Source organism: Biomphalaria glabrata, chromosome 3, assembly GCF_947242115.1.
Source record: "Biomphalaria glabrata chromosome 3, xgBioGlab47.1, whole genome shotgun sequence".
In the NCBI taxonomy this organism is placed as follows: domain Eukaryota; kingdom Metazoa; phylum Mollusca; class Gastropoda; family Planorbidae; genus Biomphalaria; species Biomphalaria glabrata.
The window spans coordinates 35,047,238-35,073,705 of record NC_074713.1 but is presented as its reverse complement, the minus strand read 5'-3'; the positions used below and the strand labels follow the sequence as shown (position 1 = coordinate 35,073,705).

General features: G+C 37.7%; 1 protein-coding gene across 1 annotated transcript in view; it reads right to left on the bottom strand.

Annotated features, from left to right (window-relative positions):
* Positions 1 to 45: 45 nt before the first annotated feature.
* LOC106060152 (calpain-9-like) overlaps positions 46 to 26,468 on the bottom strand; it is a 39,999-nt gene continuing 13,576 nt past the window's right edge. Inside the window, exons 6-21 of the mRNA XM_056024718.1 lie at positions 26,150 to 26,327; positions 25,678 to 25,764; positions 25,472 to 25,557; positions 24,141 to 24,218; positions 16,414 to 16,507; positions 15,909 to 15,996; positions 15,690 to 15,829; positions 12,483 to 12,709; positions 11,558 to 11,585; positions 11,057 to 11,186; positions 9,723 to 9,780; positions 9,454 to 9,526; positions 8,665 to 8,743; positions 7,981 to 8,112; positions 5,930 to 5,997; positions 46 to 871 (exon numbers count right to left, since the gene is read on the bottom strand). Coding sequence (XP_055880693.1) covers positions 845 to 871; positions 5,930 to 5,997; positions 7,981 to 8,112; positions 8,665 to 8,743; positions 9,454 to 9,526; positions 9,723 to 9,780; positions 11,057 to 11,186; positions 11,558 to 11,585; positions 12,483 to 12,709; positions 15,690 to 15,829; positions 15,909 to 15,996; positions 16,414 to 16,507; positions 24,141 to 24,218; positions 25,472 to 25,557; positions 25,678 to 25,764; positions 26,150 to 26,327 — 1,573 coding nt within the window. The 3' untranslated portion in view covers positions 46 to 844. The remainder of the gene's footprint in view (positions 872 to 5,929; positions 5,998 to 7,980; positions 8,113 to 8,664; positions 8,744 to 9,453; positions 9,527 to 9,722; positions 9,781 to 11,056; positions 11,187 to 11,557; positions 11,586 to 12,482; positions 12,710 to 15,689; positions 15,830 to 15,908; positions 15,997 to 16,413; positions 16,508 to 24,140; positions 24,219 to 25,471; positions 25,558 to 25,677; positions 25,765 to 26,149; positions 26,328 to 26,468) is intronic.

Here is a 26,468-nt window from a genome sequence, read left to right as displayed (position 1 = left end):
AACAACAACATTTGATTCAATTGGTGTATTGAACAACAACATTTGATTCAATTGGTGTATCGAACAACAACATTTGATTCAATTGGTGTATCGAACAACAACATTTGATTCAATTGGTGTATCGAACAACAACATTTGATTCAATTGGTGTATCGAACAACAACATTTGATTCAATTGGTGTATCGAACAACAACATTTGATTCAATTGGTGTATCGAACAACAACATTTGATTCAATTGGTGTATCGAACCCCTGACACCGTCAGCTGCTAGAACGTACGATTTTTCTGATTCGGCCAGCGGGCATTATTTGTTGTTATGTTCATTATATGGACATCTAGATCTAACAAAGGTTTTGATTTAGAAGTATAGCATCTAGATGTAATATATTGAATAATTCCAATGATAGGCCTTTAAATCAGGACTTTACGAAGGCTGCGCAAAATTGACTTTATTCTACTCTTGACTCAATACTGCCTTACATTTGGAAATCCCCGAACGTGAGAGACCTTTCAAAACCGATGTTGGATCTAGACCTAGATTTAGTCTCTAGCCAAATTTACATTTATTTATTTTTTAATTTTGAACAATTATAACTTTCAAGCTAGAGTTTCTAGCCAACGAGCAAGTAGTTCTATTCGCAGCGATATATATCAACTGTTAAATTTATAGTAAAGTCGTTAGAATAGCATCCATCCAGGTTCCATGAAAGAGTGACTTGAATACAGGTATTGTAAAAAGATGATCAATACCGGGAAATGATATGGAAGTGCTCTTTCTTTTTTTTACATTTGATTGTCTAAGTTTCCAAATTTTAGATGCTTAATCTGTCTTATGAGATGACTCACAATAGCATAGACATCTTCAGCATCTGAAAATAAAGAGATGCACTAGTTACATTCATCGAATACAACTTATAAATACACACATCAAAACCAAACACTTCACTTTACTCTTGCAATCAGCTGTGTAAATCTTTCCTATTCAAATTTCTTCCATCATAGTCGAGACTACTGCTCCCACCACCCAAGAGGCTTATGGCTAGGCTCTGCATTCCTGTGCCTTCTTATCTGCTCGTGAGGACTAGGTCCGGAATATTCAATAAAAACACTAAGAATTGTCAATTGCCTTTTCTTTGTGTTTTGTAGCTCTTCTTATGCTATGGCTTCGACCACGGCTCTCTCTGCATCAGATGGGACAAAAAAATGTAGGTCGCAACTGGCTTTCTATAGTCAAGTTTTCGATATAACCGTCCAACTTCCAGTTTCTACCAGCCACCCATGAAGAGATTGTTAGCTAACAGGAATATCAATAAATAGTCAAATTATAAAACTTAATTAGAAATTTACAATTTAAAGGAAAACAATAAAATTGTAACAGAACTGTTATCATGTAGTATTTACACTAGCTTTGCTTTATAAATCCACTATAGTCTTTTCCTTTACAATTTCTCCTGTTGACACGAGTCTTTTCCTTTACAATTTCTCCTGTTGACACGAGTCTTTTCCTTTACAATTTCTCCTGTTGACACGAGTCTTTTCCTTTACTTCTTCTATTAGCTTGCAAACTTTTCAAGGGTTCAAAAAAATTGAACAACTACTAGAACAACTAGCAATAATTTGTGACAATATTTGTATAGAATACTTATTAATACATAATACCAATACTATATCTCTGAATAGATCCTGTATACTAGTATAGACTACTGTCTTTGAATGTTTCCAAATTTGGATAGATATATCTAGAATCTTCCATATGATGAGCAGATTTATACACGACGGCCGTAACCAAAATTTTGTTGGGGGGGGGGGGGCGTTGAGGAGTTTTTAATATTTTTTTAAAAGTATAATTCATGAGTTATTACGAGTGAAATGAAGCAGGCTAATTGCTCTTGCAAAAATCATCAGCTTTATAAAGGATTTTTTTTGTCTTTAAAACCTCTTTCTATTAAATGTAAATACAATAGTTAATTTGTGTTTTGTTTTACTTTTCATTATTTGACGCTGTCCTTTTTCACTTTTTGTTTTGGTTGGTTACTATAACTAACATCTTCTTACACAGCAAGCTTTGGCTTCAGTTAATGACATCTCTACAATGGATTTAAGTGTTAATGAAATACGCGAGCTTCCTTAAACAAATATCAATTGAGATTCTTTATACGGTACGTGTAACATAATAGTATTATATGTACATTTGCACACTAGCGCGTCAGTGCAACACCGCTTGTGTTTACGTAATAAACGGAGTTCCTAATATGTCTTCCCTCTTAAACACTAGTTTGTTATTTGTGTAACACAAATATTCTACATGGTGTCAGAAGACAACTCAGATAAATTATGTAGTAAATGCGGCAAGAACCATGAAAAGGGAAAATGTCCAGCAATAGGAACCACATGCAATTTCTGCAAGAAGAAAAACCACTGGTTTCAAATGTGCAGAAAAAGACGCAACGTCAATCTAGTAGAAGATGACAGTCACAGTGATGAAAATATTATACCTGTTAGCACTGCAAGTAGCCAGTATAGAAAGGGTAATATTGAGAACATCAATGTCGTCGAAGACAAGTGGACTGTAAAACTAGTCGTGCATGGCAAGACATTAATTTTTCGTATCGACACTGGTGCAAGATGTAACATTCTTGTCAAGTCAGAGTTTGAAAAGCTCAAAGACAAAGTAAAACTTGCTTATTCAGCAAAGTCGCTCAAGTCTTACTCTAATCATGTTATTAAGACTTTAGGAGCAGTAGTGCTACCTTTGAAAAATAATATCCAAGAGGTGAAAGCAAGGTTTGAGGTAGTAGACATTAGCCAAGAGAACATTTTGAGTGGTGACACAGCAGAATGTTTAGGACTACTACAACGGATTGACAGCATAGAATCCAAGGCAGAAGACGAGTTACAAAGAGAGTTTCCTGAAATGCTTAAAACAACTGGAACACTGCCAGGAGAATACAAGATTCAGTTACAGGAAAATGCTAAAGGAGTTATCCATCCACCACGTCGCTTAGCAGCATCACTACGCAATAAAGTTGAAGAAAAACTTAAAGAAATGCAAGCTGATGGATTTATTACTGCCGTACATGAACCTACTGAATGGGTTAGCTCCATGGTTGTTTCGTTCAGGAATGACAAAGTTAGAATATGTATTGATCCAAAAGATCTCAATAAAGCAATCAGACGGGAACATCACCCGATGAAAACTATTGAAGATGTGATCACTAATATTCCAGATTCGAAGATATTCTCAGTTCTCGATGCCAAGTCAGGGTTTATGCAAATAAAGCTTGAAAGAGAATCTTCATTTCTCACAACTTTCAACACACCTCTGGGAAGATATAGATGGTTACGATTACCTTTTGGTATTAAATCAGCGCCAGAAATTTACCAAAGAATTATGGATGAAATGCTTCAAGGAATTGAAGGAGCATATGTCATCATAGACGACATTCTAGTAGCTGGTAGAGATGTTGAGCATCATGATCACATTTTGAAACAAGTCATGCAAAGAGCAACGGAGTACAATCTAAAGCTTAACTATGATAAGTGCAAGATAAGGCAAAACAGAGTACCTTATATGGGTCATATCTTGTCAGAGAAAGGTTTAGAACCAGATCCAGCAAAGATAAAGGCAATTATTGACATGCCAGCTCCTCAAGACAAAGATGGAATCAGAAGATTTCTAGGTTTAATTCAGTACCTAGCAAAATTTATTCCTAATCTTAGTCAAGCAGATGCTCCAATACGAAAGCTTCTAAAAGATGACATAGAATTTCAATGGAATCATGAACAAAACAAGAGTTTCAAAGAATTGAAACATCTTTGTACAAACCCTCCAGTTTTAGCATATTATGATGTCAACAAGAACGTAGAGATAGAATGTGATGCAAGTAAAGATGGACTGGGAGCAGTATTACTCCAGGAAGGCCGTATAATTGCATACGCATCAAGAGCTCTCACCGATACAGAAACAAGATATGCTCAAATTGAGAAGGAAATGCTCTCAATTGTGTATAGTACAAGCAAATTTCACTGCTACATATTTGGTAAAGAAGTAACAGTTTATAATGATCACAAACCTCTGGAGCAAATCTTCAAGAAACCTCTATTGTCAGCACCAATGAGAATACAGAAGATGTTAATAAGACTACAGTGGTATGATCTGAAAGTCTGTTACAGAAAAGGCAAGGAAATGTTTATCTCTGATACACTTTCTCGTGCACATCTACCAAATACTGATACACAGACATGTGAATTTACAGATGATTCAGTGCATATGATCTCTGTAAGTGATTCGAAATACAGTGAAATTAAAGACTGTACAAGCAAGGAACTTTCAATGCTTCTGGAAGTAATTATGACTGGTTGGCCAGACACAAGAAGCGAGACTCCAATTGAAGTCAGGCCATATTGGGATTCAAGAGACCAGTTATCAACTTCGGATGGTATTATATACAAAGGTCTGAGAATAGTCATGCCACCAAGCTTACGTAAATACATGCTAAATCTGATTCACAAGTCTCACTTAGGAATAGTCAAGTGTAAGCAGCGAGCCAGAGAAGTCATGTATTGGCCAGGCATGAATGCAGACATTGAAGTGACAGTTAGGGATTGTAGCAGGTGTGCTGAACATCAGAATCAAAATGTGTCAGAACCGCTGATGCCTACCAAGACACCAGACCTTCCATACAGCATGGTTGGGTGTGATCTGTTTAACTTTGAGGGTAAAAAGTATGTGCTTCTAGTTGACTACTTCTCAAAGTTTATTGATGTCAAAGAACTGTCACAGGAAACTACATCAGATATCATCGAAGCAATGAGGAGTATATTCGCATGCCATGGAATACCTAGAAAGTTAAGGTCAGATAGCGGGCCACAGTTCTCTTCAAGGGAATTCCTGAACTTCAGTAAATCATACGGAATAGAGCATGAAATGTCGAGTCCTCATTTTCAGAGTTCTAATGGTGAGGCTGAAAGAGCTATTCAAACAGTGAAGAAACTTTGGAAGAAAAGCGAAGACAAATTTCTGTCGCTATTAGACTACAGAACTACTCCACTGAGTAATATTAATTTGTCGCCAGCACAATTACTCATGGGACGCCGACCCAGAAATTTGTTACCTTCTAGCGAGGAAATACTCACACCTAATACACCAGATCTCAAGGTGGTGAAGAAACACTTTGACTCCGAGAAACAGTCTCAGAAACATTATTATGATAAGAGGAAAGGAGTTAAGAGTCATAATCCACTACAAGACGGAACGGCAGTCAGAATGCAACTTAATTCTAAGTGGAAACCAGGAACAGTAGTTTCGAAGCATTCTAAGCCTAGATCATATAATGTCAAAAGTGGAAATAAGGTCTACAGAAGAAACAGAAAACACATCAGAAAGTCTTCTGAGAAAGCAAACAGATTTGACAATAATTATGACTTTCCAGATGACATCTCAGAACAACCAGAACCACAATATCTAGAGAGTCCAAGATTACAAACTACGCTAGATGTAGAGCCGCCACTACACACTGCTTCTTCTAACACCTCTAGACCAAATGAACCTTATGTAACACGCTCAGGCAGAATAGTTAACAAACCCAAGAGACTTGATTTGTGATGAACTGATTAGACTTTTTAGTTGACTAGTTTGTTAGTTATTCTGATAAATAGATTTTCTAAATTAAAGAAGAGAGATGTAACATAATAGTATTATATGTACATTTGCACACTAGCGCGTCAGTGCAACACCGCTTGTGTTTACGTAATAAACGGAGTTCCTAATATGTCTTCCCTCTTAAACACTAGTTTGTTATTTGTGTAACACAAATATTCTACAGTACGGCCCTTCAGTTGTTACTGTCAATAAATGCAGCATCTAGTTTATGCATCGCAATGATTAAAACATTGACTCAACCAACTACATTAGGCCGACTACAAACCTCATTTCTTGACCAATACACATTGCCGCCAATTTCACCTTTTTTAGTTGACTCTTCTTGAAATGTTTCTATAATAGAGAATTGAAAAAAAAAAGCATTGAACAATAAAACATAAAATTGCACCAATAAATGTAAAGTAAAATCAACTGTTTGAAGTTATGAGGTAGTAGTCAAAAGTAGGCCCGATCTCGTGCTGGAACCCAAGCAGAAATGCCTACATTAATGTTTGGCTCCTTCTGTCTCGGATGATAATGGATAGGCCCTGTTGAGTCAGTGGCTTCGGTTTTGTCTTGAGACGGGGCAGAACTTAAGAGTGACTGATCAAACCAATTCTGGAGAGGCAGAGTTTGCCACAGTTCGTGCTTGTATATGCATCTATCCAACGGCTAGCTGACAGGGCAGCTTTCTTTTTCTTTCTCTTTACTGAGCAGCTTCATTTCTTTGGCTCTCTGCGAAGTTCGTACCAGCACAGTCTGTCTTCATGCTGTCCCACATACTTTCGTTGATGCCTGTGTTTCTCATGTCTCGCTTGCAGACATCTCTATGGGTTAGTTTTGGTCAGCCCTTGGGTCTGACTCCCTCCGCAAGTTCAGTGTATAGATAGTCTTTACTCTTTAGGTATTCTTCCATCTGACATGCGAGTGACATGTCCGAGCCAACATAGTCTTCTCTGTGTCGGAAGAGCATAGGTGATGTGCATATTGGTCCGTTTCGAAACGTCCTGGTTGGAGACATGATCCCTCCAGGAGATGCACATTATGTGTCGCATGCAGCGTAAGTGAAAGCTATTTAATCTGTGTTCTTGACGCATGTAAGTTGCCCAGCTCTCACTGCCATAAAGAAGTGTGCTCAGAACGCAGGCATTGTAGACTAGGATTTTTGTTGCCGTAGTCAATTTGGTATTTTCCCAGACGCGCATGGAGAGTTTTTATATTGCTGCAGAAACCTTTCCTATTCTTTTTGTCAATAAATTTCGTTTGAATCAATGAGAGGACAAATAGTTAGCAATGACTTACACAGTTCAAAAGAAAGAATTGCATGGGGATGACAGAGACGACCTTTTGGGGTGGCGAGTGGGCAACCGCCCCGCACCTGAGGGGAGCCCCGCGATAGTAACTTCCCTTGTCACCGTCAACTTCAGAAACCAGTTCACATGAACATGGACTTGTTTCTGCTTTGAAAGTCACTTCCTGTCATTTATATGATACCAATTACCATGAAAGCGCTTAACATTACATCTTCGGTTTCCAAATACAATATTGCCAGTACCTGTGTAAGGTTCTTTGTTTTGTAACAATAATACGGTTCACAGCATTAGAGGCGGACGAGCCCGTTAGCGTGATGTGATACTTGTATATAAAGTCTACGCCTACGGCTCTTGGGCCCGCGTTTGACACTCACCCGATACCCCGTGTACTGCTTAGGCCGCTTCTGGGGATGAGTTGCCTACTAAGTTTCATATAATTTTTAGTATCAAACTTTTGATCCAGACAATATACCCACTCCCCCCCTCCCCCCAAAAAAAAAAAAAAAACAACTCTGTTTCTCTTTAAAGTTAATGGGATGATTGTTTATACTATTACGACAATGAAGTATAAAGGTCATAGGGTTAAATAATAATTGAAATAATAATTATATTTACATAATTCAATGTGCAGCTTTGAGAGCGTATCAGACGTCAAACAGCTAACAAGAACTAAAGTTTAAAAAAACACGTCTCTCTGTTCTTATTGAATGTTATGTGGGCTGAGCTCAGTGGGGAACAAGCTCAAACCCTTGAGGGATCAGGCTTAAAGTTGGAGGGAAAAGCGCGACCAACAAGATGGAAGTTATAGAAGTTCAGAAATCTCTAAGAGACTTATGGAGTGATCAGTTCACTAAGGTACGAGGGCTTTTTGTTGTTACAGATGGACTGATGACTAAGTGTGATCACCATGTCATTTTTTACTTGTAGACTTCTAGTCCATTCTTGCATTCACATTGAATCAATGGATGTAGAGTCTACTTCAATATTTTTACAAATATGACAAACAAATCTTATCGCTTCTTACTGAAAACAAATTTTAGCTTCCAAGTTGCCATGATGAAATCCACTAATGAGATGGAGTTATCTTCTCCTCCGTATCGTTGAACAACACAGGCCAGTACAGACCAGTTCAAAGAAACACCACTCTCTGGTAAGCCTGCAATGTCAGGGAAATGTTGAATTATAATATACATGTACATCTAGTTCAACCTTATTTATAAAAAAAAGATCATTATATTCAAGCCCTGTTCCCTACCCACACTATATAACTCCGCTCGAAAGGAAGTAATCTTGGCTGTTACACACATGCTACACGTTTACACTTTTCCCGTCCCTTTCCCAATTGTTGTACAGTCTTCAGCAGTTCGATAAGTGTGTACATTTGAAAACTGTATCTAGACAATGTTTCTTGCTTATGGCTTGTGGAGGGCTATGTGATGAGCAAGTCATGATATCTCCCTTAAAAGACACAGTGTATGCGTCCCTTACACAAATTTAGTAACGGAAAGAAACAAGTGGAAAAAGACAAAAACTTAGTAAAATGTTCTATTGACAAAATTAATACTAGATACTAGAGGCCTAAAGGTTTGACTGTCACAATGATACTAGAGACTAGAGGCCTAAAGGTTTGACTGATACAATGATACTAGAGACTAGAGGGCTAAAGATTTGACTGATACAATGAAAATAATGAGCATTGTTCTTGTACCTAGTTTAGAGAACATGGCCACAAGATTGAAAGCATCGACTGCATCAGAGTTGTCTTTGTCAAATTCTTTATACACTTCCTGTAGACACAAAGAACATAGACAAACGCATGGGTTAAATATTATCTAGTATTTATACGTTTTTTTAAAAAATTATTTTAAAACTTCTGATTGGTCCAATGATCTTCATAGACATATTAACTTCAATTTGGTCCAAAGACCTACAAGAACATATTTCATTAACTTTTTATTGGTCCAAGGACCTTCAACTTCACCTATCCCTTTGTATGAAGGACCTTTGGGGCACCACATAAGATTTTTCAACCGTCTTTCTCTATTCCTCTCTGTCTTTTGCCCTGTATAGAACCTCTTTCAATAGCAGGCCAGTCCATTGTTTTATGTTGTCTTCCCATCGCTTTCTCTGTCTCCCTCTTCCTTTTTTTTCCTGGTACTGTTCCCTGAAGGGCTTGCAAAGACCTTGTAGCTGGCCATAGAGTTTTAGTTTCCGTGTTTTTGTTCCACTAGTTAACAGGTCATCGTGGGCTCCAATCGCTACATAGACATATTAACTTCTGATTGGTTCAAAAACCTAGACGAACTTATTTCATTAATTTCTGATTGGTCAAAGGACTTACACGAGCTTATTTCATTAACTTCAAGTGTTCCAATGACCTACAAGATAAGGACGAACAAAAACAAAGTAGAGCAACACACAATCCATTTTTTTTTCTATTTATCATTTGTATGCGAACAAACCGAAGAGCATGATCTTAGTTAATCTTGTCACTTACCACTATAAGTTTTAGTTCCTTCCAGATCCTTTTGGCATCGTCAAACGTTAGAGAGCTCGGTGTTTCGTTAGCTCTAAGTATATTTAGATTAGTTATTAGAGATTGAATATTTAAAAAATTACACATTTACAATAATAGATCTATATAGACCCAATGTGACACTTAGGACTACTACAGAGCTAGACACTATGAAGAATCTGATTATTTTGTTTTATTTTAAGGACAACTTACCCCATGGCTGACAACTTACCCCATGGCTGACAACTTACCCCATGGCTACCAGACTTTTGCAGAATTCTAGCGGAAATTTGACTGTCTCCTGTAATTCTAAAAATATAAGAATTTGTTGATGGTGATGGTGGTGGTGGTGGTGTGTGTGTGTGTGGGGGGGGGTGGGGGGAAACCAAACAAATGATAGACTAAATGATGTGTACATACATAAACATTTTGTACTTCTTCTTTTTGTCATTTGATCTCCTTCTATTGATTTATTTCCCTTCTTCATCTAAATTTGATTCAGAGAAAAAAAATCGTCTTAAAAATAAAAAAAGAAATTTAAAAAATGTCAGAACAGAACAGCTGGAAAACTTCTTCCAAATGACTCACGTCAAAGTTTAAATATTTGAAAGTCATTAGTGTGTCCAATATGTAACTGTTTGATTGTTAAACTGAATGTCAGAGAGTCTGAATTTTTGACTGATTAGATTTATAACTATTTGAATTTCAAACATTTCTGAATGTTGTTTCATGATAGTGTTAATTGACCGCTAATCTTTTTTTTCGGGAGGCTTATTGTGTAACATTGTAACTTTGATGTCCACAAGAAATTTGAGAACAAAAAAATCACCGTTATCTTTGATCACCTTTCATTTTTCTTTGTCCAATAAAAACCTGTTTACTAAGCTTCTATCAACTCTGTCTGTCTGTCTGTCTGTCTGGTTCACATTTAGGACGTCCTTTCTCCCACACTCTCGTATTCAGCTAACATTTTGTACAATTATTTCTTTTGCCTGACAACAGAGGAATTCATTTTAAAAAATCAATCAATTAGTTAATGAACTATTGGTAATCAATTATTATTTATTTCGAACAAGGGAAAGAAATCGTACTTGACAGATGTGTTGGTATAAGTTGAATTAGTCCCATTCTTGAGCCCTGAGTGAACATTTTTTATGTATATAAAAACGATCATGTAAACATTCACCAAAATACCCCCCTTTCTTCCCCCTCCTTTCACAACTGTTCCAGACAAGTGATAAGATCATAACGCACTGAAATAGCTAAAAGCTAAACAAAACAATTAGTAAAAATAGTTCTAATCGCACATATTTATTATGTCAAAAATCCACATGGACACAAGACTGATCCAAACTAATTGATACAATTACACTTCATATAAGCTTTGTTGTTTTTTTTTTTTTTTAAGTTTTTTTTTTTTAAAGTTTGTCTTCTTTTAACATTATTATTCCATCAAATCAATCGGATACATTTACTGCATTAAATTTTACCTTTGGATTATTTTGTTCACATTTTTGTTTACCTCCAGACTTATGCCCCTTTTTACTTGACCTACTTATGTTTGGTACATTCGTTGTTGACTTACTGTTGGCTGCAGCTGTATTCAAAAATTCTTTCAGATTTCTGGCAGTCATAGTTTGGTCACCGCTTGTATGTTTGTTGAATAAATCTTTGAGGCTCTCTCCACCATCTCGAACTGCAGCATCAGTTTCATCCTGGAATTTAATAAAGTTTTTTAATAGTTTTTTTTCATACACGTATTAAATAATAGGCTACTGCAGTCATTTCAGTAATCTACGGATTGAAAGGGAATGCGTACTAAGACACAGATTGCAATACACAGCAGAGACGTAGTGAGCAAAACATGGGCCCTGGGCGAGATACTTTATTGGCACCCTCTCTTCCATTTACCATGAACACATATAGGCGCCTCTCTGTGTGTCGCCCCACTGAGGTTAGCGCCCGTGGCATCTTGTTCCCTTGCCCCCCCCCTCATCACTACGCCCCTGATACACAGATATAGTTCTTAATAACATAGTTGTTCTTATTTAGTTGTTGAAACTAAGTTTATAGTAAGTGTACTTACAAAAGAAAATAAAATCTTATCCATTGTTCTGAAACAGAAGAAAGTTTAAAATACAAAACAAAATATTTTCAGGTTGATTGCCTAAGTCAAAATATTGTTAAATTGAAATGTTTATGTCCACTCAAAGTGAATGTAACTATTCCAACTCCCCCCCCCCCTTCATGTACAATTTAAGCACTTAGCAATTTCTCACCCCCACCCCGTTCCACAATCTACATTCTAACAACTTACCAAATGTCTCAGCACACCTAACATAACTTTCATAACTATCTCAGATAGCCTAAACAATGTTTCAGTGACTACACACTGCTTCAACACTTACCATAAGTTTCAAGCTGAGTTTTAACACAATTGTCTCAACACTGACCCATATATTCAAGCTGAGCTTTAACACAATTGTCTCAACACTGACCCATATATTCAAGCTGAGCTTTAACACAATTGTCTCAACACTGACCCATATATTCAAGCTGAGCTTTAACACAATTGTCTCAACACTGACCCATATATTCAAGCTGAGCTTTAACACAATTGTCTCAACACTGACCCATATATTCAAGCTGAGCTTTAACACAATTGTCTCAACACTGACCCATAGTTTCCAGCTGAGTTTTAACACAATTGTCTCAACACTGAACCATAGTTTCCAGCTGAGTTTTAACACAATTGTCTCAACACTGACCCATAGTTTCCAGCTGAGTTTTAACACAATTGTCTCAACACTGACCCATATATTCAAGCTGAGCTTTAACACAATTGTCTCAACACTGACCCATATATTCAAGCTGAGTTTTAACACAATTGTCTCAACACTGACCCATAGTTTCCAGCTGAGTTTTAACACAATTGTCTCAACACTGAACCATAGTTTCCAGCTGAGTTTTAACACAATTGTCTCAACACTGACCCATGCCTCAACACTTACCCACTGTCAGCCTCAGCCTCGGTAAATACTCTCAAAATAAATTCGCCTTCTTCGTCAGGGTTGTATGTACAGGGCATAATGACGTAGGTGCCTGGTTTGAAACTAAATCGTTTGGTGACTTCTCTGTCGTATGAGAAAGTTGGACTTCCTTCAAGAGGCTGTAAATATTTCTTTAGGACTTTTTGTTGAGCAGATCTATCTGTTGGAAGGCGGCCATTTTGTTTTAGCTGGAAAGATTTAAGGCCTAACATTTTATAAGCAGCAACAATGTGTTTTATTTTTGCTTTTCCATTTGCTATATAAAATATGTAACGAGTGTGATAGTAACAGTATTTCCTGTTGATCGTAACTTTCTTGGTCTGGGGTTCTTTGAATATCACACAAGCGTGTCTTGTGTTGCATCATCGCCGTGTCCAATGGAACCTCAACGTCTTTATTTTGTACTGTGGGCAGAAATTTCGAGGGGCCGGATAACATGACGTCACGGCACGATTTGGCCAGCAGGAGTTCTTTGGGCTGATACCAACTCTTTTTTTTAATAGTTTTAATAAATATAAAAAGTAAAGTATAGTTCCCCTTTAAGATCTTGTGGTCTGTAGGGCAGATGATGTAAAGGTCATCTGTTTCTGTGGCCTACGGTTAACGAGGGTGTCATGTGGCCAGCACAATGACCAACCGCTTTTACTTTTCCCCAACTAATGTCAGGTACCCATTAAAGCTGGGTGGACTCACACAACTACTTTCGGACCAAGTTAAAATTTGCACAATTATTCATTGGCGTAGACCAGTGTTCCCCAAATGTTTGACTTAGGTGTACCCCTTTTACATTTGTTGTAACGCTGAGTTAAGTCATTGGTTAATATGCATGACTGAATGCATGACGCGTAGGACATAATCATCTTCTTTTTTGAAGTAACGTCTGTATCATGTAAGATAAGATAAGATAAGTACTCCTACCTTCCCCCCCCCCCCCCCCCGAAACTCTTTGGCTTGGATTTTGTGTTAATGTTAAATTACAGTTTAATGTTATCTATGCAATATTTGTTTGAATTAGGAAAATAGTTTTTCAAGCTCAATTATAAACTGTCCCAATGCTCTGTTATGTATTTCAGAGTATTAGCATTAATTTAGTAGCCGAATATTTGTTATCAACTCATGAAGAGAGGGAAACGAGTCTACTTCTCCATTACCTACTTTCATTTTCCATAAATTTAGTTTTTCAATGGCAGCCTTTGCTTGATCTTGACCATAAAACAATATTTTTTTTCTTCTCCTTGTAGCAATAAGCTGAGGCAGTTTAAAACAGAGAATATATCTGCTAAATAGTTTAGTTTACAAATCCATTTCTAGCCATGCCAACAATTTCTCTACTCAGAGCTATCATTAAATTGAAGTTTATGTCTGTGTTCAATAATCGATTTAGAATATTTCCTCGAGATCACCAACAAACATAGCATGGAAAATAATCTCTTCTCTACCCAAACTTGGCCCCGTGAAATCCGTGGGGCCCCACAATGGTTAAGTCCAGCCCTGTTATTTAGTGACGGGTGAATATACATAGTAGATTACTTGTTCTCTTTCCATGACTTCTTGGTCACAATGGTTAAGTCCAGCCCTGTTATTTAGTGACGGGTGAATATACATAGTAGATTACTTGTTCTCTTTCCATGACTTCTTGGTCACAATGGTTAAGTCCAGCCCTGTTATTTAGTGACGGGTGAATATACATAGTAGATTACTTGTTCTCTTTCCATGACTTCTTGGTCACAATGGTTAAGTCCGGCGCTACTATTTAGTGTTTGCGAAATGTTTTACATGTTTCGAATGTTCCTTCTGAGTTGAAGGACAAAGGGGGATGGGAGCGGGCAGGGTTTGATAAATCCAAACGGCAGTCCAGCCGCAAACTGCACGACCAGGCAGCCATCCGTAGTCACCGGTTAATACTTGTTCTCCCCCTCTCTTGATTTTTCGTGGGGTGACTATCCGTAGAAATAAGAGAGTGATCTTTCCTTTACTTCTTCTTCTCGTCAAACTCTTGAGCGACGAAGAGAATTATGTATATAGATACTAGTTAAAAAAGACAATCCCTCATGTATGCAACTTATGATAAAGCTTGTCTTCGAGTCCGAAGATTAGTGACAAGTGCAATTTATAGAGCAGAACGTCAATATTGATTCAATATTCTTTGTTTCTTAGAGAGCGATTATTTTGCATAGATATTACATTGGAAACGAGGTCTATCAATAATGCCTTACATTAGGAATTCCCGAACGCGGTAGCCTTTCAAGCACGCGATAGTCCTATCAAGCACGCGATAGTCCTATCAAGCACGCGATAGTCCTATCAAGCACGCGATAGTCCTATCAAGCACGCGATAGCGGCGATAGTCCTTTCAAAACCGATTTTGGATCTAGATCTAGACCTAGTCTTTTTGTTTTAATTGAAATGTATTTATTTGTAGACTTAGAACAAATATCAAAGTCAAAAAGTTTTTCCGTTATTGCCAACGAGCTAGTAAGTTTTTTATCCAATCTACATCAACTTTAAAATTTAAAGGAAAATCCTAAAAGCCGTCTTCATCTCGGTTCCACCCAGCCAGTTTCTTCCATGAAGCTCCTACAAACTGGCCATTATTTCCTGCGACCATGACACGTGTTAAAAAGACAAATACTATTGAAGGACAATTTTGTTCCTGTTTTTTTTTCTTCACACTTTTCCTCCATTTTGAAATTAGTTTTCGTATGGCGTAATAAACTAGAAACTAGTTATATGGTGTATCTGGTGTACAGAGTTAAGGAAGTGTTAATTAACTATTTTTTTTACTTGAACAAATATACTTTTAAAATATTACATCTAGCTATGTGTTCAACTAGGCTGATCAGAATGAGGCTATATACTTTTAAAATACTACATCTAACTCTGTGTTCAACTAGGCTGATCAGAATGAGGCTATATACTTTTAAAATACTACATCTAACTCTGTGTTCAACTAGGCTGATCAGAATGAGGCTATATACTTTTAAAATACTACATCTAACTCTGTGTTCAACTAGGCTGATCAGAATGAGGCTATATACTTTTAAAATACTACATCTAACTCTGTGTTCAACTAGGCTGATCAGAATGAGGCTATATACTTTTAAAATACTACATCTATGTGTTCAACTGGTCTGATCAGAATGAGGCTATATTCCAATGCAGGATTACCTTGAAGAGTCGTAATCCAATAGCGAGGCTGGATTTCAGGTCCAACTGTTTAGTCATTAGTGAGACTATCATTGTACTTCGATGCTCTGGGTTAGGTGGGTCAAAGGTGACAAAGAACTGAGGATTTCTCCACATGAGATCTGTAAACAAATGCATAGAATTGATAGAATAGAAATCTGTCCAGAGCTCTAGACAAAGACATTGTTTAAGAAAACTTACGTGGAGATGGAGCTCGACCACAGCCCCCAGCAGTGAGTCCAGGTCTCCAAGACTCTCGATATATACTCATATACCACATTTGTTTGTCCTGAAGGTCAAGAACAAAAAAAAAAGGTCTACACTCTACATCTTAGATACTTCTAATTGCACATCTTGCGTTGGGCTACAGTTAATATAACGTTAGGCGCCATCTGTGGTACTTCTAAATACGTCATTCTAGGGATCTTGAAAAGAAAGTTCACTATAATGACTAGTTAGTTACTCAAGGGCTTTACATTCTATCACCCTGTCCGCTCCTTTTTAAGTCTTGTAACAGATTGGAAATACAAAATGATAATAATTATACACAGAATAAAAAGTCATCAGAACTCGTTGACACGCTTAGACTCCAAACCTTTCTCTGACATTTTGAATAAGACATAAATAAAATGTAGGTGTATTCAGTAACGCATCAAGAAAACTAGATAGTCTACATAGACTGTAATCAAAACAAAGTCAATCTCACTGTATTGTCCTCCAGTTCTTGTATCACGGCGTCGGGCTGGAGGTGACACAATTGAAGTTTGTCAAAGTTTCTCTTGAAGTCTTCAAAACTCATCCTATAGATCGCAAGGGAGGCTTCCATTTAATATTATATTATTAATTCACGCAGAAAATTTATGAAATTCATTAATGCAAATCTTTTCTAATATATATTGATATGTATGTATGTATAGATATGTGTGTATGTGTTTTTTTAACAAATTTAATGGGAGTTTTATCAAAGGAGTTTTAGTTTAGTAACTGGTTTTTAGTATGGAAGTTATATATAGATAATCCCAGTGGGATATAAATGTATAAATACATAGTTTGTGCAAAATGCAAATCTAAATACAAACAAACAAAAAAAAGAGGCTATGAATTCAACATCTGCTGGGGTCATTATGACATTCCTATGTATTGTGCAGCTTGCGCATGTCCGGAAAAGGGGGGAAAGGATGTCCAGTCAATAGCATGGCTCACTTATTACATTTAAAACAGTAAGGAAATGTCAGTGCTTCATCTGCAGCTAGAGCCATAGGCGCACGCAGGGGGTGCAATGGGGTGCACTTGCAACCCCCCCTGGATTCTGAGTAGCCGAATTCTAGCCAAAAGTTTTGCACCATCAAATCAATGATCTTCTAAGTTGAAAGTGAACAAGTATTCCTTCAAGTGAAGTACATTTGTGAGGATATATTAATGTTGACTAGCCTCAGGCTTATCACGAATTGATGGCCGACAATGTTCGTGCACTCCTCTAAATTCTGAGTAGTCGAATTTTAGCCAATTCTTTACACCTTCAAATCTATTCACTTCTTAGTAGAAATGTCACAAGTAGTGCTTCCACTACTGAAGTACAGTTGTAAGGATAAGAAAAGTTCATCAGGAGTTGATGGCCGACCATGTACACTTTATTATTATAGGCTTGCAATTATTTGCAATATAGAAGGAGTGAAATATTCTATGGCACATTAGTCGTGACGATTTGTTTTCATTTGCACATAATTATAGTTATTATATTTAGAATAGGCCTAGAATAGGATAAATGTTGTTTTTTCATTGGAGGAGAAATCCTTTCGAGCTGTCTTTCGAGGTGATACATTTTAAACTATCTTTGAACAAGAGTGAAGAGTGCAGTCATCTTAATAAATGTATTTACGTCTTGTGGATTTGCGGTCAGTGTTAGCGCTTGATAAAATAGCAGTTTAAACAATTACACCAGGTTACGATAGCAGTGGATAGAACAATGTTCTTAGGAGCACTGTCAGCAGCAAGAAACAAACAAAAAAATACGAGCATCATCATCAAGAACTAACTGCAAAGGCTGGGTATTTTGTTGATGAAACTGCATTGGCTGGGTATTTTGTTGATGAAACTGCATTGGCTGGGTATTTTGTTGATGAAACTGCATTGGCTGGGTATTTTGTTGATGAAACTAACTGCAAAGGCTGGGTATTTTGTTGATGAAACTGCATTGGCTGGGTATTTTGTTGATGAAACTGCATTGGCTGGGTATTTTGTTGATGAAACTGCATTGGCTGGGTATTTTGTTGATGAAACTAACTGCAAAGGCTGGGTATTTTGTTGATGAAACTAACTGCAAAGGCTGGGTATTTTGTTGATGAAACTGCATTGGCTGGGTATTTTGTTGATGAAACTAACTGCAAAGGCTGGGTATTTTGTTGATGAAACTGCATTGGCTGGGTATTTTGTTGATGAAACTGCATTGGCTGAGTATTTTGTTGATGAAACTGCATTGGCTGGGTATTTTGTTGATGAAACTGCATTGGCTGGGTATTTTGTTGATGAAACTGCATTGGCTGGGTATTTTGTTGATGAAACTAACTGCAAAGGCTGGGTATTTTGTTGATGAAACTGCATTGGCTGGGTATTTTGTTGATGAAACTGCATTGGCTGAGTATTTTGTTGATGAAACTGCATTGGCTGGGTATTTTGTTGATGAAACTGCATTGGCTGGGTATTTTGTTGATGAAACTAACTGCAAAGGCTGGGTATTTTGTTGATGAAACTGCATTGGCTGGGTATTTTGTTGATGGAACTGCATTGGCTGGGTATTTTGTTGATGAAACTAACTGCAAAGGCTGGGTATTTTGTTGATGAAACTGCATTGGCTGGGTATTTTGTTGATGAAACTGCATTGGCTGGGTATTTTGTTGATGAAACTGCATTGGCTGGGTATTTTGTTGATGAAATTGCATTGGCTGGGTATTTTGTTGATGAAACTGCATTGGCTGGGTATTTTGTTGATGAAACTGCATTGGCTGGGTATTTTGTTGATGAAACTGCATTGGCTGGGTATTTTGTTGATGAAACTAACTGCAAAGGCTGGGTATTTTGTTGATGAAACTAACTGCAAAGGCTGGGTATTTTGTTGATGAAACTAACTGCAAAGGCTGGGTATTTTGTTGATGAAACTGCATTGGCTGGGTATTTTGTTGATGAAACTGCATTGGCTGGGTATTTTGTTGATGAAACTGCATTGGCTGGGTATTTTGTTGATGAAACTGCATTGGCTGGGTATTTTGTTGATGAAACTGCATTGGCTGGGTATTTTGTTGATGAAACTAACTGCATTGGCTGGGTATTTTGTTGATGAAACTGCATTGGCTGGGTATTTTGTTGATGAAACTGCATTGGCTGGGTATTTTGTTTATGAAACTGCATTGGCTGGGTATTTTGTTGATGAAACTGCATTGGCTGAGTATTTTGTTGATGAAACTGCATTGGCTGGGTATTTTGTTGATGAAACTGCATTGGCTGAGTATTTTGTTGATGAAACTAACTGCATTGGCTGGGTATTTTGTTGATGAAACTGCATTGGCTGGGTATTTTGTTGATGAAACTGCATTGGCTGGGTATTTTGTTGATGTAACTAACTGCATTGGCTGGGTATTTTGTTGATGAAACTGCATTGGCTGGGTATTTTGTTGATGAAACTGCATTGGCTGGGTATTTTGTTGATGAAACTGCATTGGCTGGGTATTTTGTTGATGAAACTGCATTGGCTGGGTATTTTGTTGATGAAACTGCATTGGCTGGGTATTTTGTTTATGAAACTGCATTGACTGGGTATTTTGTTGATGGAACTGCATTGGCTGGGTATTTTGTTGATGAAACTGCATTGGCTGGGTATTTTGTTGATGAAACTGCATTGGCTGGGTATTTTGTTGATGAAACTAACTGCATTTGCTGGGTATTTTGTTGATGAAACTAACTGCATTGGCTGAGTATTTTGTTGATGAAACTGCATTGGCTGAGTATTTTGTTGATGAAACTAACTGCATTGGCTGGGTATTTTGTTGATGAAACTGCATTGGCTGAGTATTTTGTTGATGAAACTGCATTGGCTGGGTATTTTGTTGATGAAACTGCATTGGCTGAGTATTTTGTTGATGAAACTAACTGCATTGGCTGGGTATTTTGTTGATGAAACTGCATTGGCTGGGTATTTTGTTGATGTAACTAACTGCATTGGCTGGGTATTTTGTTGATGAAACTGCATTGGCTGGGTATTTTGTTGATGAAACTGCATTGGCTGGGTATTTTGTTGATGAAACTGCATTGGCTGGGTATTTTGTTGATGAAACTGCATTGGCTGGGTATTTTGTTGATGAAACTGCATTGGCTGGGTATTTTGTTTATGAAACTGCATTGACTGGGTATTTTGTTGATGGAACTGCATTGGCTGGGTATTTTGTTGATGAAACTGCATTGGCTGGGTATTTTGTTGATGAAACTGCATTGGCTGGGTATTTTGTTGATGAAACTGCATTGGCTGAGTATTTTGTTGATGAAACTAACTGCATTGGCTGAGTATTTTGTTGATGAAACTGCATTGGCTGAGTATTTTGTTGATGAAACTAACTGCATTGGCTGGGTATTTTGTTGATGAAACTGCATTGGCTGAGTATTTTGTTGATGAAACTAACTGCATTGGCTGGGTATTTTGTTGATGAAACTAACTGCAAAGGCTGGGTATTTTGTTGATGTAACTAACTGCATTGGCTGGGTATTTTGTTGATGAAACTGCATTGGCTGGGTATTTTGTTGATGAAACTGCATTGGCTGGGTATTTTGTTGATGAAACTGCATTGGCTGAGTATTTTGTTGATGAAACTAACTGCATTGGCTGAGTATTTTGTTGATGAAACTGCATTGGCTGGGTATTTTGTTGATGAAACTGCATTGGCTGAGTATTTTGTTGATGAAACTAACTGCATTGGCTGGGTATTTTGTTGATGAAACTGCATTGGCTGGGTATTTTGTTGATGAAACTGCATTGGCTGGGTATTTTGTTGATGAAACTGCATTGGCTGGGTACTTAATTGATGAAACTGCATTGGCTGGGTATTTTGTTGATGAAACTAACTGCATTGGCTGGGTATTTTGTAGATGAAACTGCTTTGGCTGGGTATTTTGTTGATGAAACTGCATTGGCTGGGTATTTTGTTGATGAAACTGCATTGGCTGGGTATTTTGTTGATGAAACTGCATTGGCTGGGTATTTTGTTGATGAAACTGCATTGGCTGGGTATTTTGTTGATGAAACTGCATTGGCTGGGTATTTTGTTGATGAAACTGCATTGGCTGGGTATTTTGTTGATGAAACTAACTGCATTGGCTGGGTATTTTGTTGATGAAACTGCATTGGCTGGGTATTTTGTTGATGAAACTGCATTGGCTGGGTATTTTGTTTATGAAACTGCATTGACTGGGTATTTTGTTGATGGAACTGCATTGGCTGGGTATTTTGTTGATGAAACTGCATTGGCTGGGTATTTTGTTGATGAAACTGCATTGGCTTGGTATTTTGTTGATGAAACTGCATTGGCTGGGTATTTTGTTGATGAAACTGCATTGGCTGGGTATTTTGTTGATGAAACTAACTGCATTGGCTGGGTATTTTGTTGATGAAACTGCATTGGCTGGGTATTTTGTTGATGAAACTGCATTGGCTGGGTATTTTGTTTATGAAACTGCATTGACTGGGTATTTTGTTGATGGAACTGCATTGGCTGGGTATTTTGTTGATGAAACTGCATTGGCTGGGTATTTTGTTGATGAAACTGCATTGGCTGGGTATTTTGTTGATGAAACTGCATTGGCTGAGTATTTTGTTGATGAAACTGCATTGGCTGAGTATTTTGTTGATGAAACTGCATTGGCTGAGTATTTTGTTGATGAAACTAACTGCATTGGCTGGGTATTTTGTTGATGAAACTGCATTGGCTGGGTATTTTGTTGATGAAACTGCATTGGCTGGGTATTTTGTTGATGAAACTGCATTGGCTGGGTATTTTGTTGATGAAACTGCATTGGCTGGGTATTTTGTTGATGAAACTGCATTGGCTGAGTATTTTGTTGATGAAACTGCATTGGCTGGGTATTTTGTTGATGAAACTGCATTGGCTGAGTATTTTGTTGATGAAACTAACTGCATTGGCTGGGTATTTTGTTGATGAAACTGCATTGGCTGGGTATTTTGTTGATGAAACTGCATTGGCTGGGTATTTTGTTGATGTAACTAACTGCATTGGCTGGGTATTTTGTTGATGAAACTGCATTGGCTGGGTATTTTGTTGATGAAACTGCATTGGCTGGGTATTTTGTTGATGAAACTGCATTGGCTGGGTATTTTGTTGATGAAACTGCATTGGCTGGGTATTTTGTTGATGAAACTGCATTGGCTGGGTATTTTGTTGATGAAACTGCATTGGCTGGGTATTTTGTTGATGAAACTGCATTGGCTGGGTATTTTGTTGATGAAACTGCATTGGCTGGGTATTTTGTTGATGAAACTAACTGCATTGGCTGGGTATTTTGTTGATGAAACTGCATTGGCTGGGTATTTTGTTGATGAAACTAACTGCATTGGCTGGGTATTTTGTTGATGAAACTAACTGCAAAGGCTGGGTATTTTGTTGATGTAACTAACTGCATTGGCTGGGTATTTTGTTGATGAAACTGCATTGGCTGGGTATTTTGTTGATGAAACTGCATTGGCTGGGTATTTTGTTGATGAAACTGCAAAGGCTGGGTATTTTGTTGATGAAACTGCATTGGCTGGGTATTTTGTTGATGAAACTGCATTGGCTGGGTATTTTGTTGATGAAACTGCATTGGCTGGGTATTTTGTTGATGAAACTGCATTGGCTGGGTATTTTGTTGATGAAACTGCATTGGCTGGGTATTTTGTTGATGAAACTGCATATATCTCAGGCTCTGTCTTTAACCGTTCGGTTTGTTGATGGCGATTGTATTCGAGAAGACTTCATTGGTTTTGTTCCTGTTGTTCAGAGAGACGCCCTATCAAAGAATACATGATGTACAGTCTAGACATGGATAAACTACTTGGCCAAGGCTACGATGGCTGCCATGAAGGCTAGACTTCAGAACTGTGCTCAGGCAAGGATTCGTGGAAAATATCCAAAAGCAGCCTTTGTTTGTTGCGCGTCACACAGTCTTAACCCTTTATCAACTACCCAAAGGACGCATTAGATATACGTCAACGTAATGCTATTGTCAGTGTCATCAAGAAGACTTTTTCTTCTGTAACTGTCCCAAGCGAGAGCTTTAGTGCTAAATTTACCTCTTTTGTGTGAGATACAATGGCCTGATAAATACGAATCCTTCACGCTTTAAGTCACTACTTTGAGAAGATCTTTGACTGTTTGGCGGATCTTTAAATAACGCCTGCGTAAAACCAGACAAATTGCACATGTGTAGTAACTGCCAGCTCTTCGTATGTTTCTGATTTGTCTTTTCATTGTGGTCAATTATTTCCTCTGTTCTTGAACCAGTTTCCCTGATGTTGCACTCTGTCCAACATAAAGGCCGCTGGACAGCACATCAGCAATCTCATTGACATAATCAAAACTAACTTGACCATGCTGAGGAACACTTCAGGGATGACATGCCAAGGAAGTCGAGACAGCTGGCAGACAAACTTGGTGTCGTGTTGGTGTTGCCTAGAGTTTGCAGTAGACAGGCACTCTGAGCAAAAAACACATGTTTGGATTTTGGGAGTTTTTACAAAACACGGCTTTACATTCCGTGTCTTGATTCGTTAGTTTCTTTATTAAGTCTCACATTTCGATCAATACTAATGCTCAGTTCGACTTGTTTTGTCTGCATCCTAAAACGATGTAAGAGCTTGAACGTGAAGAAGAATGTCAGCACTGAGCACTAGAAGCGTTCATCGCGACGAGATGTTAGCACGATGAGTTGACAGTAGGTCACATATATATAGTCTACACCCTTACGGTTAAGGGCCCCGCACATGACGTTTGCCCAGGGCCCCGCGCACTGCTAAGGCCGCCCCTGCTTGCCGTGGAAGATAAAATATGAAAATGTAGCATGTTACTACTTATCTTAAACCAAGAACAACTAGGCCACAAAACTGGCTGCTCCACTTAATATACAAGGTCTAAAAAGTGTTTTGTTGGGTCTAAGAAGTTCTTGTGTATACTCTATATTAGGAGGTTTCAACCATAGCGAAACTTGAGTATCTGATCTTAGTCTATGTAATTAAGATTAATAGCTATTGTCCAATACAGTTCTATGAATGCTGTTTTATGAATGTAGTCTTGGGAATTTAGTTCTATAAATGAGTGTCTTTCTTATGTAGTCCTATGACTTCTGTAGTCCTATGATTTTTGCAAACCTATGACTTGTGTTGTATAGTCTACTTACCAAAACTCTCCATCATCTTTGTCTTGAAACATCAAGCTTTCCCTAACATCACGTGATAGTTGTTTCATTTCAGGCGAGCTGTTGACATCAGAGATAGTGGACTAGCTAAAACAACCAAGCTATTGGACATTAGAGATAATTGACTACACAATTAGTTGACATAGCTATTGGACATTAGAGATAATTGACTACACAAATAGTTGACATAGCTATTGGACATTAGAGATAATTGACTACACAAATAGTTGACATAGCTATTGGACATTAGAGATAATTGACTACACAAATAGACGACATAGCTATTGGACATTAGAGATAATTGACTACACAAATAGTTGACATAGCTATTGGACATTAGAGATAATTGACTACACAAATAGTTGACATAGCTATTGGACATTAGAGATAATTGACTACACAAATAGTTGACATAGCTATTGGACATTAGAGATAATTGACTACACAAATAGTTGACATAGCTATTGGACATTAGAGATAATTGACTACACAAATAGTTGACATAGCTATTGGACATTAGAGATAATTGACTACACAAATAGTTGACATAAATTGTTGACGAAAAAAAGTATTGAATAATTTTTCACATGCCCAGACATATGGTGAGGCAAATATTGAACCCATGTCCTTTCTATTCTGCGTGTTCCACGACTTTCTTGTCTCAGAGGCACAAATTATGCTCCTCAAATCTACTACAAGCATCACTGCATCTTTCTCTCAGTTGAAAGTATTCAACCATTGCAAAACAAAAAAGTGTAATGACTCTCCTATAGAAGGAGTTTATATTTATTTGTGTTAATACTCTCATAGAAGGACCTTTTTATCAACGTCAAGCAGTTAGTTCCCCTGCTGGGCACGTATCCTTTAAGAGGGACGAACGTATGCCAAAGGCAGTCTTTTTTTTTTGTGAGCTGAAAGGTGATCGACGAAGCAGATATGCCCCACGGAAACGCTTTAAAGACTGCAGGCGGCTTCAGAACTAGACAGATGGAGGTCCCACACAAAGGCCGCGGGACTAAAAGAAACTTCACTGCTGAGGACAGACATAGATGGCGAAAAGAGAGTTCAAATCGACCACCGGCGGACAATGTTTATGTCTGAGTTGGTTGTGGCAAAATTAAGTAGGTCGTAGCTGGGGCTTCGTAACCACATGAAATTCTGCCCTCCACAGAACATAGTAACCGCTAACACTAGAGCACTGTAAAGCCAGAGCACTGTAACATTTGAACACTTCATTATAAAGAGCTCACAGCTCGGTAGAAGAAGAAGAACACTTCCTCATTGGATCGTAAATTCTAACGTTGGAAACTTACTGGTCACTCCAGGCTCCCTTCCACTCGCCATGCCCCCAGGGATTTCTCAGACGTACTAACTCAACTCTAGCTGGTCGTAGCTGGATCTGGAGTAAACAAAATGTACCGTAACAATAATGTGTTCAGCTTTAAATGAAATCAAATGTTTACAACACGTTCTGTCAACTCACTACTTAGAAGTGCTCATGATTAGATATGAAATGTACCTCTTTAAATCCAGTGATACTGTAAGCATGACCCCCAACTAAGCCATTCAACAGTTGTACTTCATTGCTTGAAGCTCTTTCTGGAGGCTTTATTTTGTAAGAGAATAAAAAAGATAAACATTTTTGTATCAGCAGAGAAACATTTCAACAATGCAATCTACCGTTTAATGAGTCTATTTTATAGTGTGACTGCGCATTATCATTACCTAAAACTTACAAAGAAAAGAATTAAATGAAGTGTTTTAAGCAATAATGAAATTATTTTATAATCCAAACATTTTAAATTATAATTTCTCTGCGTGCTAGTCCGCCTCGTTCTTAGCTCTATAAACCATATAATTATTTAGGTCTAGCAAGCATTGTATCTTCTGCTTGTAACTCCCACCAGCGATCTCCAAGATACCGAGTATATTTGTCACATCCCTAACTAAAAGTTACCGACTATTCTGGAAGTTAAAAAAATGATTTATACTGAAATGGCTGCCCCCATCAAAGTTTTCATCTTGTACGAGGTTTCTAACAGCTGGAACAAGTTGCTGGGTATTTTTCTCTTGTCCCGCAAGTCGATGAACTCTGAAATGCCTCCAGTCAGATCAACCATAGCGTCTTGAGTGAAGCCGCCTTCCAGTCCTTCGTAGCTTCCATGTAGCCTTCAAGACAAATTGAAAAACATTTTTCCATCAGTCAGGAAAACAAAGCCATGATTGAGAGTTGTACACAGATAATGAACATGAGCGACAATGTTAACTTATAGATACGCCGACGTTGTAAACATCTTTTTTTTTTTCAAT